Below are 16,825 nucleotides of genomic sequence, written 5' to 3'. Positions count from 1 at the left end.
CTGCAAAACATGACCAACAACAATTTACACTTTACTCGACATAATATGTTCCCTTAAGCTATAAATTTTAGCGCGACATGAAGGAAATCAGCACCATCTATGTTTAATCAAGAAACTAAGCTTACATACATGAATACGCACTTTAAAATATCTTAGCAGATTATACACCATCCTATCACTAGATTATCCTAATCCTGCCTTTTCCGTAACACTCAATAATTCACACAAGGTCAATTAGTCAGTGTGCTTGCTTTAGGTAATTACTATTTCCAATAGTACGTCGAAATAATTCGCCAAATTGAAAAAAAAAAAACTATAAAGTATAATGTCACCAATTCAATCATGAGTGGGATTCGAACCTGCGAGCCCCTACCTATATCGCGTCAAGAATGCGGCTGTTCACCCGCTGCGCTGCGGCCGGTTACTTCAAAATTAACAAAATGTTTAACGCTTACTGCAATCTCATATCACATTATTGTTCTATAATTAATTCAGATTATTACCATACAGTACTGTACTTCACCCTATAGTTGAACCCTTCGCTTTCCTTAGCATATTATTCGTCTCATCCCGTTCCTTATTTATAAATAAAATAATTTTAAAGGTTTTCACTTATTAATTACTTTGTAACACTCTGTTTTCGCTCTATCTATCATTTCAGCTATTTGTCTTTGTTTATCGCATTAATTCCATATAACATATTGCACTAAAATATTATTTATTAATATTTTTATATATTATTTTTTATAATAATATTCCTTCAAAAAAAATCATAAGAACGACTTAAAAATACTCCCAAACTATCATTTCAAAACTTAAATAATTATAATACGCATACGCAATCTCACCATTAGTTGGGCACTACAAACCCCTACCTACCTCCTGCTTACAAGTTCTACTCGCTTCCTTACTCTGTTTTTGATTAAACATTTTATATCACAACCACCTGACTACAAGTCATCTAAGTCATAATGAACTCAAAACCTCTTCTGACTCTTTCCATTTCACGAGCAACAATTGTAGGCTTTCGCCCACGTTATCCTACCTATCAATATCTTTATACCACCTATATAGCCGTTAAAACCTATCCTGGTCACGGCACCAATTGTAACTAACCTGTGGTCCTACCTAAGAAAGCCCTGTCCTACCTCACTTACTGAACTACCTAGAAATGTTACTCCTAATTTATTTTTAAAGTGGCACGTGCATCATCTAGCAGAAGGATCTTTTGGCAGTGTTGTGCCCATAATAAACCAAGAACTTTTAGAGTATCAGAAGTAATGAGTTCATCAGACAAATGACTTTACGGGGTTTGAGTAAAGGAAGTGGGTGTTCACATATTGAAAACTAACACATTATTTTGAAACGTGCGTTCGTGTATTGGATTTGTATTAATATATTATTGCCATTCAGAAGGGTATATAACTATCCCCACACAATTTTAGGTTTTAGATGTATTTGTATTATACATGTAAGCGATAAAATATTTCACGTTAGAAATCACTTTAGCAAAAGATTCTCAGAGCACCGAGACGCTAGGATTTCCTTTAGGCAGGACGTACAAACATCAGAGCGCTCCGACCCTCCTTCGCATGAGTGTCTTCAAACGCTAAAGTTGATTTATGTATTTGTATTTATAAAAACCATCAGAAGAGTGCAGAACTCCAAGCAATATCTGTTTAACATAGAGATCAACAGACCTATCTGTATCTCTAGTCAATTCAATTCTAGTTTCAGACACATGCGTGGCCCTACAGATAAGAACGTGTTCCCTCTGTGCACGTTCCCTTGCACTTAGCACTCAATGTATGCAAGCACCGCCGCGCCGGTGGTCCGTCAACACCCGCGACAACTCATTTGGCATTTAGGCATCGACCGCTGGGTCGTTCCCATGTACTACCTTCCCAACTGCAGTTTTCCTCGTTATACGAGTGTTTATAACGTTTTGTAAATTTGACCTTCTAAAATAGTCATTTTATGTTTTTATGTGTTAGTACAGCATTATTATAATCTACTAAACTGATTTTTATAAACTTTAACCTAATATTTTTGTACTCTTTACAACAAATTTTCCTATTGCTTTATTAGTATGGGAGACTATTAGTATGAGAGTCCATGATTGTTACACTCTTCAATTCCCTGGGATCAATAACGATGCAACCATTTTGATAATTTTTCTTCGCGCTTTTCAAGATAAGTAAATACCGACTTACAGTACGCGCGGCGAGAGTTTGGCTTTGACCGTTATTGCGCAGAAATCAGAAATTGGGTATCAACGGGCAATTAGTGGGGTGCGGGGCGGGTGTGTAGGCGCACGCGGTGCTCTGATTGGCGCTCCACTGCTCCAGTCGTTCCCTGCCTCTCGCATCGATACGACGTACCGCGCACTCGTGTTGTACAATCACGTTCACAAGTGAATTGCTATTTTCGTTAATTGTTTATTGTTGTCGATTGTTATTATTTGTTGAGTTTGTTTGTTTAAGTTTGTCAGTTAAGTTTTTTTTGTTAAATATTAAAAAGTGATTTGAAAATGCGTAAAAAAAACATTGTTTTAAAAAGGCAAGCACGGAAAATGATATATGACGTGAATTGCTTTTTAAAGAAAGAAGCTGACGAATGTGTCGATTCATTGAAGCAAATTCGAAGTCAGATTGAGGAAGTTGCTTCTTTACTCAGTCAGTCGGAGAATAACCAAACTATACAGACTATGCAGGTAATGAAAACGGAAACTGTTTCTAAATTAAATTGTGTAGTCAGTAAATTAGCTAAAATTCAAAAACGGACATCGGAGGCCACTAAGACTTCAATTGGAACTGTAAAAAATATCGCAAATCAAGCCAAGAGTTCCGATTTGCTAATTACTTTCAGAACACCTGGAAAAAAACGTCCCAGAGCTAAACCAGTTACGAATATTGATAATTTTGACCAAGGTATTATAAAAAGATGTATACACAATTTTCACAAGACGAATAATGAACTTCCCACCATTGGGAAACTAAAAAAGAAACTTGAGGAAGATATAAACTTTAAAGGGTCAGAAACAAGTCTTCGTGTAATTATAAAGGAGTTAGGATTTCGCTGGAAAAAAACAGAAAACAACCGTAAATTACTAATAGAAACATCGAATATCCGATTACAACGCATTGAATATTTAAGTAAAATAAGAAAATATCGACAAGAAGGAAGACCCATTGTTTACACAGATGAATCCTACGTAGATTCATCGCACTCAACAACCAAAGCCTGGAGCGATGGCCCTACGGAAGGACTAAAAAAACCCATTTCTAAAGGACAACGAGTCGTGATAGTCCACGCAGGATCTGAAGCTGGGTTTATACCAAATGCTTTATTAACTTTTAAAGCCGGCACCAAAACAGGGGACTATCACGACAACATGAATTACGAGAATTATGAAAAATGGCTTAGGACACAATTAATTCCCAACCTACCACCCAATTCTGTAGTGGTTGTCGACAACGCTTCATACCACAATAAACAATGGGATTTAGCACCGTCCTCCAATACCAAAAAAGCCGATATGCAGAATTGGCTAACTGATAAAGGCATACAATATGATTCAACAATGCTCAAGCCACAATTGTACAACTTGATAAAAGCTAATAAAGAAAGATTTAAAACTTTTTCAATAGATCAAATTTTAGCAGAAGCAAACCATAGCATATTGAGATTACCGCCTTACCATCCAGACCTCAACCCCATAGAAATGGCATGGGCTACTATTAAACAATATGTAGCTAGCAAAAATGTTAAATGGAATTTACAAGAATGTACCAAACTTATCAAAGAAAAAGTATCCTTAATGGGTGCCCAGGAATGGGGAAAAATATGTAAAAAGGTAAAAGATATAGAAGAAGAGTACGTCAAGAGTGACCATGTAGTTGATTTACTTACCGAGCAATTTATAATTCGCGTCGATGATAATTCCGAAGACGATGATTCTGATGATGGTTATGAAGATGATGATGATGACAACTGCAACCGAGGAAGCCCTGAACCCGGACCCTCAACAAGCAAAAGACGTTGCACAATTTCGTGTCGCGGCAGCACCACTGGACCATGCGGTGATTTCATAGAAGGCGTTAAACCTTTAACTGATTCAGAATCTGAATAGCACTGCTGCTAAGACTTTTTTTTAATGTTAACTTTTGTATTTAATAATTATTTTAAGTTTTCTTTTGTTTGTATGTACCAATTTTACATGTATCTTGGAATAAATAATTTTATTAAAAAACAATTATTTAGAATTTTCATCGCTGTCTCTGTAAACTTTAAAAGGAAATAAACATTTTATATAAGTAAAATAACTATCAATAGTTTTAATAAATGAAGAAGTTTATCTATTTCGTATTATTTTCTAGCATTATTACCACTGTACATGAATTTTGACCCACTCAAATATCCAACCTGGTACATAAAAAAGGAAAAGTATTGTGTGCGTGACAGTACCCATGCGCAGTAATCCCCTCCACCCGAAGGTCAAAGCCAAACTCTCGCCGCGCGATCTGTACTTATTATTCTACAAACAGGTTTATACACCCGGGGGGTAATACCTATGTAATAGATAAGTATAACCCCGTACCACCACAAAACAAAGTACAAGACTAGACTAGACCACAGAATATATGTATACTAGACTTAGTATACCTATGTACCAAATAGATAATGCCCGCGTCTTTGTCCACGCGAAATTACACGTTTTATTAAAACTTTGGGACACAAAATAGTCCATCCCCAGTATGCAAGCTATCCTTGTACCTACCAAATTTTGTCAAAATCGGTGAAATGTACTTAGGCCGTGAAAAGCTAGCAGACAGACAGACAGGTACAGCACACTTTTCGCTTTATAATAAAGTATAGATGGATTTTATGTAGTAGTAGTATGACTGGAATGGATATGAATGAATCCTGATTTTGTGTTCCGAGTGAGTCATAATAATTATAAGCAATGTACCTATAGGATTTACGCAACACGTCGAGATGGCAATAGGGGAGGGAACGCCCAGGACACCCGCACCACACGAGTAATATCTACTCGTGTGCCCGCACAGACCGCGCGCTAACCCGGTGCGGGCTAGCGTGGGTGACGTGGGCGTCCCCCGCCTGGTTCCTACCCCGATCGCGATCTCAACCTGTCGCGGACTAGGTATATTGTCTTAGCTAGCTTTAACTGATGCACTGTATGCTTTAAAAGTCGAAACCTGTAGGTACTACTATACAGCTGTTGTACAAGTTACAATTAGTATGACTAACTGAATTCTTGGCAAATAAACAGAACACGTAAGATAGATTTACGTAAATATTGTTGGTAGGTAGGAAGGTAGATAACTACATACATTCCGGTACTGGAGAGTCTCTTTATCAGACAGTTGAGCAGTTGAATAAATACTATCAGTACGAGATTTCTGTTACCTAATTATATTAGTTGCTGGTTAAAGTAATGTGTGTTGTAAAAGTAGAAGGGGAACCCAGTGAATGTGGGTAACAATTAGATATATCTTACCAACTTTTCTTTTAAGTATAAATAGGTAGGTTCAACTGATAGGATTTTAGAATAACTCAAGTAGGTATATGAATGAACCAGCCCTCATCGTCTACACAATTTATTAGGTGATGCGAGCCTGCTCGTACTCGTACATGTCTTTTAAAATTTTTGTTTTGCTTCCAGCTGCAAGCTCAGCTCTCGTGTCTTTATTTGCTATGCAAGGTTACAAAGTTGTTATTTTGTCTCACGAGTTTTATCCTGAGCGTAGCGAGGAATTCAAAGGATCGAACGCAAATGAATTTGCAGCCGTGCGAAACACACAACTTTTTATCTCACTATACAGCGAAACGCTAGATGCTTAATGCAAGAGGCGCCAGTACCGTGGGGATTTCAATAAGAAGTTTCTATATTACTTACTCTTTGATATGGGTGTTTTTTTATAATTCAGATACAAATTAGCCCTTGACTGCAATCTCATCTGGTGGCAAGTGATGATGTCTAAGATGAAAGCGGGCTAACTTGGAAGGGTTACGGCAGTTTTTAATAAACCCATGCCCCTTTGGTTTCTACACGGCATCGTACCGGAACGCTAAATACCTAAGGGAAAAAATCCAAAAACCATGAATTTGTGGTTACATCACAAAAAAAAATAAATGTAGGTAGTCATGAAACTTTTAAACATTAAGGACGTCTGGCAGGGTGTTGCCACGACGCTAGTGTCTGAAAATGTATGCCGTGATTTGTAATACTAGTTCCGAAGAAAATATAAAAAATAGGGTTTATACTTTGACGTAAGATACTTTACACCTTTATTACCTGTTATCTCCCAAAGCCACCAAGATCCAAACTTCATAGTCTATGATTGTTCCTCCCTGTGTTCGGGACAATGCACAGAGAAACTTTCAGCTTTTATAAAAGAACGAAGGTCCGGTACGCACTGGCTCCCTCTCTATATCGATTAAAACGCTTGCAAAGATTACTTCTATTACGACACGATGATCGTTTTATAGACGCAAATTGAATAGTCGCAGCTACACGGCAAGTTACGATAGTTGTCATGAATATGCGATGCAGTAACAAGGTCGATCGACTTTATCCTCTATGGGTGCCTCTAGATACTTTAGAGTCCACTTATCTCAATTATCTAAGGTGGTTAAGCTCCCAAATTCCCTCATAACTCTAAAATTTACGACACTAGAAGAGATTTTAAGCGTGCTCTTATCTTTTATCATATGAGATTGCGTGTTCGGGCGCGTTTGTCGTTCGTTACTAAAATATCGTTTCAAAGCCTAGAACTCGTCAATTTATGAAAATGCGTTTTGTGTGTAACTTGTGAAATATTTCTAAATGTAAAAAATAAAAATTAAAAAACACATTAAGTAACTACCTACCCAGATTGAAGAATTTTTACAAAAAGCAAAATCCATGTGTTTCTTAAAGATTTTTTAGAAACACTGGGCTGACAAAACATCTCTTATTTATACTTAGGTAATATAAACTCATATTTATTTACCTCATGAGGCCACAAATTCAAAATACTAATTTATATTTATTCAAATATTTAGCATAAATACATCCTATAAGTACTTACATAAATACATTAGTTTTAACACAGTTGCCGATTTCGGTTGTTTACAAAGTTTATAAATAAAAATTTATCCAATAAGGTGGTACCACCTAGTGAAGTGAAACTTGTATTCAATATCATAATAATTCAGTTCATTTAATTTCCAATAAAACGCTCTGGAATAATTGCCGATTTTTATATTGACGAATATAAACATAGCGTTATGTACCTACTTATAATGGCGTGCTGTGTGTGTGTGATATATACACGATGTACTCTGTGGATACACGTGTGAATTGTGATTGAAGGTGGAAGATACATTGTGCAGTGTGTGAGAAACTGAGAACATCGCGTGCGCGTGCCTTGAGCCATCTGCATCGGAATCAATGAGCTCTAACAAACTACGCTAATGCGCAATGGCATCTTAATCTGTTTAATTTTATACAAGAGGTTGGTAACATTCCTACCTATAAAATAGGAAATTTATTTAATTTTTCTATTCTATTTTATTTCGTGCGTATGTCTTAAGTACTATTACTGTACAATGTACATAATATTTTCTTGAACTATTTCAATTATTATTATTGAGTATAGCAACAATATTTTATTATTATTATAATCGTTGATTCCCAGTCGTCACTCGGCACTAAAAGTGAATTCTAGTCCCCTAAAGATTTCAAGAAGGTAATCAATAATTTAGGTAGGCAACTTATAATATATTTATTTATTAACTAGCTGCCCTGGCGAAATTCGTTCCGCCTAACAGTCGATTCAAATTTTTTAAATTTTTCTCTCCGTAAGAACTAGGGTAAGAACCATCCTCGTACTTCAAGGAATATTATAAAAAAAGAATTAGCGAAATCGGTTCAACTGTTCTCGAGATTTGCGATGAACAACACATTTAGTGATTCATTTTTATATTATAGAAGATTTGTATGCCGTTCTTTTTAATTTATCGACTCTCCATCCCTCTATCTACTGATATTGTATGTTCAGAGAAAAGTTTTGGTTCCGGGACCCAAAGCTACCACCATCTAGCGTTTGAATTAAATTTTCTAGTTCTACCAAAGTATTTCTACATAATATTATTTGATAAGTGCTGATAAATTTTACTCTATGCCTACTTAGGAAAGTACGAATAAATATTTTTTAGTTTATAAGTATTTATTTCTTTCAGATAGCTACAGATGACCTCAGTAGATGAATTCGTGAATTCATCAGCATGGCTTGTAAAGGTATAGAAAGGTGAACTTTTAATTTGTGTGTTCGGACTTCAGAGGGCCTGAATATTTTACTAACATCAGTAGAAATGCTTACACAACAAATTGTGCAAGTCCCACAATTATTAACAATAGGTACGTAATAATTTTACTCTCATTTTTTGTGCACCAAAAAATTATCGATGCCGATTACGAAAATAATACAATAAAACTTAAAGCTATCTAATTACTATACATATTATTATACAGAGTGTAACCAGAACGTTGGCAAAAACGAAGACGGGTGATAGTACTGGTGATTACTCATATGATACCATTAAAAAAACGCAAAAAATATATATAAAAAATCCTATTATTTTGTAAAAGTTTACGATATATCGCAAATAAAAGATCTGACTGACGCCAAGGGTCAACGAATGTTACGTTAGTAGGCCACTTGGAGTCAATTCCGCGTCGTAAGCGGGGCATTGACCCGAGTTTTACACGCTATACATTGCGGGTTTGAAAAATACTAAATCACTAAAACTACAAAATGAGGCAAATGGTTATTGGTATTGGATTGTGTTTAGGTAGTATAACAATAACGCTAAGTTTGTACTAGCGTTCTGGTTACTCCCTGTATGTATATACATAGTTCGGTTCGAAAAATAATAATCGGCGACATGTAGCGGTGTATGTCGGTATGAAATTGGCTTCTTGGTAACATATTTTCAAATAACTTTTTAGAATTTTGTAGATATTTATATATGTACCTAACCTACCTAACCTAACGATTTTTATAGTAAGACTAACTTTTGCCCTTGATTTCGTCCGCATTACCTACATAGTCTGTAGCACTCGGGGCATTAAATCAATGACTAGGGGATATAATGGCAATCTATCAGTGGAATAATTTTCTGAATCAGATCTTTACTTGCAGAGATTATATCCCCTACCTACTTGTACTTACATACATCTAAATAATTTTACTTCTTTGTAACATCATCATCAACCCATCGCTGGCTCACTACAGAGCATGGGACTCCTCTCAGTATAACAAGGGTTTGGCCATAGTCCACCACACCGACCAAGTACCGATTGGCAGACATAACATGAACATTGAACACACAACTCTTTGTAACATTTTGGTTAGTATAGGTAGATTTATTCTGCTATTCAGTGTATGACCACTCTAGTAGTTTTATTCACTTTCTACGATTGCCACATGTCGGCTTGATAGTTTCCGTATAGCCGCCTGCATAGAGTACCTACTACCTACCTATCTGTTTGGAAACATGTTTAGAGGCACTCATAAACATTGGCTTTACTACATAAATAAACTCGTAATAAAACGTGCTATTCGTTCAGTTTGCAAACATTGGCCACGCTAGTAGTAAAAGTGGATGTAATGATTTCAATTTTTTGTTCTTTATTTTAATGAGGGTATGAATTAGTTAGTTTATCAAAATGCTGATTTTTCTACTTTTTTGCTTTGAAAACCTACCATTAATGACCGCAATTAACCGACCGAAACTGTGATAGCGCAGTCGTTAGGACGTCCGCCTCCTAATCGGAGGTCGGGGATTCGATCCCGAGCACGTATTTCTGACTATTCAGTTGTGTGCGGTTTGACTAATTAAATATCACTTGCTTTAACGGTGAAGGAAAACATCGTGAGTAAACCTGCATAATTGAGATTTCTCCGTAATGATCTCAAAGTTTTGTGCTGCCGATGGCCAAACCCCTTCTCACTCTGAAAGGAGACCCGTTCTCTGTAGTGAGCCGGCGATGGGTTGATCATGATAATGATGAATGGCCGCAATAAAAAAAATCCTAATATAGAGCTAATATCCCTTGATACTCCATCAATTTGAATATTTAATACATTCATCGGTCTGTTATATTTTGAGCTAATGCCTAACTATCATGTTATTCGACGAGAAAGCTGGTATTGTTTTGAATCACTCCACTCCACTCCACTCAATCAATTCGAACGTTAGATACCTATAGTACGCGACAGGTCGAGATCGACATTGGGGTATGAGGCGGGGGGATGTCCTGCACACCCGCACGTCACCCGCGCTATCCCGCACCGGGTTGACGCGGGGACTGTGCGGGTGTGCCGGGCATCCCGATCTGGATTGCCATCTCGACCTGTCGCTTACTATAGTAATACTAAAATTGATGCCTGTGTATAGGTGAACTAGCTGATCCCCGCGGCTTCGCCCGCGTAGATTTAGGTTTTTAAAGATCCCGTATAGCCTATGTCACTCAGGAATAATGTAGCTTTCTACTGGTGAAAGAATTTTTAAAATCGGTTCAGTAGTTCTAAAGATTACCCCCTACAAACAAACTTAACGACATTACCTCTTTATATAATACTAGCTGACCCGCCCCGGCTTCGCTCGGGTGGAATTTAGAAAATCGAGGTGGGGGTTGAATTTCCGAAAATCCTGAAATACATAGGTACCTATTTCTTCATTTGTTGCCGAATTACTCATAGATCTAAACTCCCCTCCCGCACGCGCACCCCCGCCTTGGTGACGCCCACTTCGCAACGGGCCGTGCAGCAGAAATCGTAATATTTTAATTTCGCCATAACTTCAAAACCAAACGTCCAATTTTAATCATTCAAAGACCAAATATTATCTCCATAAACTGTTCTTAGTGATGAAATCATTTATTTTGATAAGGATTAATAGCATGAGTAAAATAAACGCGTTTAAATGTAGTCCAAAAAAAATTCAAGATTTTTAAATAAAAAAATGGTTGCTGTGCCTCACTCGACATAGATGGGTATAGTGTGTCGCGGACTTTTTTGTAGATATTTATAAGATCTACAATTAATTAGAACATTTTATGGTTCTATCTTTTATAGTTTAGGCAGCGTACGCAAAATAAGTAACTTTTCTGGTTGATTTTTTACACCTTGTGTCCGAAAAACCCAAATATCTTACGGAACCCTATTTTTTTCCAAAATAAAATATAGCCTATGTTACTCGTGGATAATGTAGCTTTCGAATGGTGAAAGAATTTTTAAAATCGGTCCAGTAGTTTTTGAGCCTATTCAGTACAATCAAACAAACAAACAAACAAACAAACAAACAAACAAACAAACAAACAAACAAACAAAGTTTTCCTCTTTATAATATTAGTGTAGACAACGGGCCGTGCAGCAGAAATCGTAATATTTTAATTTCGCCATAACTTCAAAACCAAACGTCCAATTTTAATCATTCAAAGACCAAATATTATCTCCATAAACTGTTCTTAGTGATGAAATCATTTATTTTGATAAGGATTAATAGCATGAGTAAAATAAACGCGTTTAAATGTAGTCCAAAAAAAATTCAAGATTTTTAAATAAAAAAATTGTTGCTGTGCCTCACTCGACATAGATGGGTATAGTGTGTCGCGGACTTTTTTGTAGATATTTATAAGATCTACAATTAATTAGAACATTTTATGGTTCTATCTTTTATAGTTTAGGCAGCGTACGCAAAATAAGTAACTTTTCTGGTTGATTTTTTACACCTTGTGTCCGAAAAACCCAAATATCTTACGGAACCCTATTTTTTTCCAAAATAAAATATAGCCTATGTTACTCGTGGATAATGTAGCTTTCGAATGGTGAAAGAATTTTTAAAATCGGTCCAGTAGTTTTTGAGCCTATTCAGTACAATCAAACAAACAAACAAACAAACAAACAAACAAACAAACAAACAAACAAACAAAGTTTTCCTCTTTATAATATTAGTGTAGATAAGTAATCGATTGATGTCATTGTTGATAAATATTATGTACCTATAACTGTAGGTATGTCGAAAAATTCTGTTATTTCAAGGAACCTGGCACGATTAAGACCGCAATCAAATTTCTTCTTAATAGTTTGTTTATGAGTCAAGAGGACATACCTACCTAACCTACCCACCTAATACATACATAATCGTTAAAATGAATCATTTAACCTATGACACACGAGATGAATAGCATCATTAATACTTTGTTTATATTAAAACCTGTCCTTTTTCATCCAACATTTGTGCTGTAAAGGCTTCTTACTTCTGTGATAGCCTGATAATAGACTGCTTCATTGACTAAACCTACACGTATTTATCATGTCTATAGAACTGTTGTGCAGGAAAATTGGTACTCTTTTTTTATCAGTAAGTCCTAACTTTTCTCTTAAAGGATTCCGTACCCGAAGGGTGCCAACGGGAGCCTATTATTCAGACTCTGCTGTCCGTCCGTCTGTCTGTCAGCGGCTGTATCTCATGAAACGTAGGGGCGGTTACGCACTCATCCGATCCGAGTCCGTGTAAATACGTTCCGAAGTACCTAGTCATAGAACTATTTGTATGGTAGTTTATGACATATGACGTAGATATTTTTTATATCCGTATTTTCATGGATTCGGATCGGATCGCTCATTAGAGCGATCAGAGGTATGAAATTTTAGCAAAAAGTGTATTTCTATTGTCGCTGTAACGACAAATAATAAAAATTTCAAAATGCCCGCCACGAAAATTTTAAAAAACAAGCGTTATTTCGATTGTTAATGTTATTACGATAGTACGGAACCCTCGTGTGTGAGTCTACTCTTACTTGACTGGTTTTTAATCAAACAACTATGTACCTATTTGTGGGTGTCTAGACACTTCCTTTAAGTTATTTATAGTTGTCATGTTGATGGTGTTGGACAGTACTTAGGTACTGGTACTGATGTGTGTGGTTGATTCCAGGTGTCGGGGGCGCAGCGCGGGCGCGAGCGGCATGCGGCCCCTGCGGCAGACGCCCATGGAGGTCGGCTAGCGGCGCGCGTGCCCCCCGCGCGCCTGCACGCTCCGCTCCGCCCCGACGACAACATGGACCTCGCGTCAATGCCCCGCCACCGACCACTCGCCTTCGATAAGGTAACATCTCAAGTAATCAATTCTTCTAGTTATTGACCCGTAATCCGTTAGTGATCGACGTGATCGCCTTGGCCACGCGTCCCCAGGGACCAGTCTGCCCGGCCTCTGCCCGGCCTCTGCCCGACTTAAGCAATTTACTCTGTAGTCTACAGCGGTAATGCGACGAGGAAAATATGAACCTCGCGACAGTGCCTTAGCACCGACCACTTGCCTTCGATAAGGTAGGTTACGTCTTAATAAAATTGTACAATAAATTCAATTCATCATCTCTTTTAGTTAGTTGGCCCGTAATGCGTTACTGATCGGCCTCTGACCGCCTTCGCCCCGTGCCCCCAGGGACCACTTACAACAATTTATCCTGCAACCTGTATGCATGGAGTGGGGTAACCAGACATGGACCTCGATAAGGTACCTAAGTAAGTATAAGTAACATCTCAGTGGTAATCGACTTACCTATCATCTCTTTTCATTAGTGGGCACGTAATCTAATAGGTAAGTTTTTGATTTATTGTGCAAAATGTCGAAAAAAATACGACTATAGTAAGGAACCCTCGGTGCGCGAGCCTGACTCGCACTTGGCCGGTTTTTTATTGAAAATATTACAATAAAACTTAAAACTAGCCTTATCTAATTAGGCTATACTTCATCAACTCATCGTCTCTTTTTATTAGTTGGCCCATAATTCGCTACTGATTGGCCTCTAGACAGTCAGACAGACAAATCAGTTCAGTTATTGTGTTATATATATATAGTTATCATATATATACAAACATCCAAACTTTCACATTTATAATAAAGAAATATTAAGTACTAGATTAGGATACTAAGTACATGTACGAGAGATCTTTGAAACTTGATTATACGTAAGCCGAACCGGAAAATGAGCTCGAATCTTCCCATTGAAGGTAACCCCAAAATCGCATCGCCCGCGCCATACCAGCTCGTCATATCTGTGTGTTAGATAAGATCAAGATGTGGGTGAAAATCGATGTGCTAAGTAAGTAGGTAAATGGTTTTGGTTATAGGATAGGTATAGTTAGATACATAGTATTTACAAATAATGTACGCGGCAGAAAGTAATGTACATCGGCCTTTAGAATGACATTTCGGATTTGTAGAGCGTTGTCTCTGTCACTCATACCTATATGACGTTTTGTCGGTCTCAACGCCAGGGACAACGCTCTACTAGTTTGCTGTCTTCTTCTAAAGATCGATGTGCATCACTTTCGGTGATGTACTGCGTACTGTGCCTACAAAGTACAAATCTACTAAGTACTAACTAAGTAATCAAAACGTGTTACACTTATTAGTTGAAACTACATAAGTACATTGATTACTTATTCACCTAGTTTTCACTAGTTTTTTGTACCTACATGGTACCTACTTATGAATTTAATTTGAATATTGCTATGATGTAAGAGCTAAGCAAGCATAATTGCGTCATATCTTCGCGAAGCATATAACTTTATTGGTCAATACAATTCTGCTTTCCATCCGACATGTACCTGCCTAGAAAAAAACAGTATTGAACTGACTGGATAGTGGGCAAATTACCTAGTAAACGTGATTATTTTTATTAGTATCCCCATCCACGACAAATACGTTACCAAATTTGGCAAGGAACATTCTATCACAGTCTACATAATATAGCCATGACGACAAAAGGCGGTAAATCAAGAAAAACTATTCTCTACAACCCAGTCCTTACAAAGAGAAAATTTCATCCTAAGTTCGTAAGTGCGCATTTTTTTTTTACTTATGATACTTAATATACAGGGTTACAGGAAAATAGGACACGATCCCGTTAAGGGGTTATAGTACAGGACATTAGCTATCAAACGACCCCTAAAGTGCTTATGCGAAAGTGTATCGTTTTCGAGTTATTCATTTTTTTATTTTTTTCTTGGTAAAAGGGTGTTTGCCACTTTAAAAATTAATAAAAAAAGGAACAATGTATTTCAGCAGATTTTTATTTATTTATTGCTAGTACATATCCTTGTTAATAATAAACAGTTGTAAAACTAAAAAAAAACTTCAAGCATTTTAAAAATACAGCCCAAAAACTTTAAAAGTTTTCGATTTTTAAATTTAATGCTTTGAATAACTTACAAATTTTCTGTAAAAATTACTATGGCACTTATCCTGCGGATTATTTTAAAAACATCTACGTTTCGTTAGGTATCCATTGGTACAAAAGAATTACAAAAAAATCATAAAATCAAGAAAAAATTACACAACAAAGAGACCAGGTAGAAAATTCTAACAAATGCTATTGCCAAAGAATTAAATCAGAATCAATGTAAAAACGAGTTTAATGCAAAAAAGTTAAAGATTATTTTTAAAGTGGCAAACACCCTTTTACCAAGAAAAAAATAAAAAAATGAATAACTCGAAAACGATACACTTTCGCATAAGCACTTTAGGGGTCGTTTGATAGCTAATGTCCTGTATTATAACCCCTTAACGGGATCGTGTCCTCTTTTCTTGTAACCCTGTATAATCTTAGTGGTAAGTAAATGGTTATAAGCAGTCCAACATGTCTTAGATCCCAAAAATATCGTTTTATAAATTTTTGCAATCGAGAATTTAAAACTTGGAAACTCTTTTTGATTCAACTAATATCCGCACTGCTGCGTATTAAATTTTTCGTGGGGGGTATAATATTCCTGATTGATACCACCGCGCCCGGAGAGGTGCGGGGATTATGTCGGAATCTTACTGACTAAAACCCCACGGTGTTCCATGCATCGCCTGGTGGCTGGGCTAGAGGACCAAACACGTTCACGCAACCCAGCCCGCGGCATCAGCACCTGCACACGAGAAAAACACTTAAAACTGAAAACAATGCAAAGGGGGCTTTAAGAAATCTCCACCAGCAACCTTTGGTGAGAGGACAGACAGGTGTGTTGAGTATTACGCGCAATATACCTACGTATTCTCATTTGTCTATCTATTTTTCCTAAGCGATTATCAAAAGAAGGAAATAAGTTGTTTCTCGCGGAAACGCGTTAGCGACACGATATACAAGGTGCATAGGATGTTCTTGCCGCAAATTATCAATGAAACAAAACTAAGGAACGAAATAGGAAAGAATTATCAACGCGTCCAAACGCCTGCGCCGAGAAAAATGCATCGCTTACGTTTTTCTGAGTTCTTTACGCAATTTGTTTTAAGGATGCTGCGCGGCACACCAGTTTACTTATCTATACTCTATACTCTATACTATATTATTATATAAAGAGGTAATGTCGTTAAGGTTGTTTGTAGGGGGTAATCTTTGGAACTACTGAACCGATTTTAAATATTCTTTCACCAGTAGAAAGCTACATTATTCCTGAGTGACATAGGCTATACGGGATCCTTAAAAACCTAAATCTACGCGGGCGAAGCCGCGGGGATCAGCTAGTATCAGATAAAAAATGTTTTCTGTCTTTCTTTTTTTTTCTATTAAGTCACAAAAATTATATCTCATTTTTTACTGCACTGGAAATACCCTAATGTGTTAGATACTACTTAATCGTAACAGATATGATCAGTTAATACGACCATAATCATTAACTTACTCAATGCTTGATAAGCAACACTCACGTCATTTATATGCGTGCAGTACTGTGCGCTTAGTATGAGATTTTTCGCACTCGCT

General features: G+C 36.9%; 2 protein-coding genes across 8 annotated transcripts in view; both read left to right on the top strand.

Annotated features, from left to right (window-relative positions):
* LOC117996669 (uncharacterized) overlaps positions 1-16,825 on the top strand; it is a 40,528-nt gene that overhangs the window by 6,080 nt on the left and 17,623 nt on the right. For 4 of the 7 annotated variants that reach the window (XM_069509606.1, XM_069509602.1, XM_069509603.1 and 1 more), the window contains exons 2-3: positions 8,248-8,305; positions 13,012-13,182. In XM_069509606.1, the coding sequence (XP_069365707.1) occupies positions 8,258-8,305; positions 13,012-13,182 (219 nt within the window). In that variant the 5' untranslated portion in view covers positions 8,248-8,257. Of the gene's footprint in view, positions 1-7,408; positions 7,521-8,247; positions 8,306-13,011; positions 13,183-16,825 lie in introns of those variants that run through there. The other 3 variants (XM_069509608.1, XM_069509607.1, XM_069509604.1) reach the window with 2 other exon arrangements.
* On the top strand, positions 2,222-4,420 carry LOC117996424 (uncharacterized). Its single transcript, XM_034984483.2, has one exon. The coding sequence runs from the start codon at positions 2,531-2,533 to the stop codon at positions 4,130-4,132; it is 1,602 nt and encodes a 533-aa protein (XP_034840374.2). The 5' UTR covers positions 2,222-2,530; the 3' UTR covers positions 4,133-4,420.

Source organism: Maniola hyperantus, chromosome 3, assembly GCF_902806685.2.
Source record: "Maniola hyperantus chromosome 3, iAphHyp1.2, whole genome shotgun sequence".
Lineage (NCBI taxonomy): Eukaryota > Metazoa > Arthropoda > Insecta > Lepidoptera > Nymphalidae > Maniola > Maniola hyperantus.
This window is presented reverse-complemented; position numbering and strand designations above follow the sequence as displayed.

Excerpts from the sequence above, each read along its gene's own strand:
- LOC117996424 (XM_034984483.2), top strand. The coding sequence starts at position 2,531 with ATGCGTAAAAAAAACATTGTTTTAAAAAGGCAAGCACGGAAAATGATA.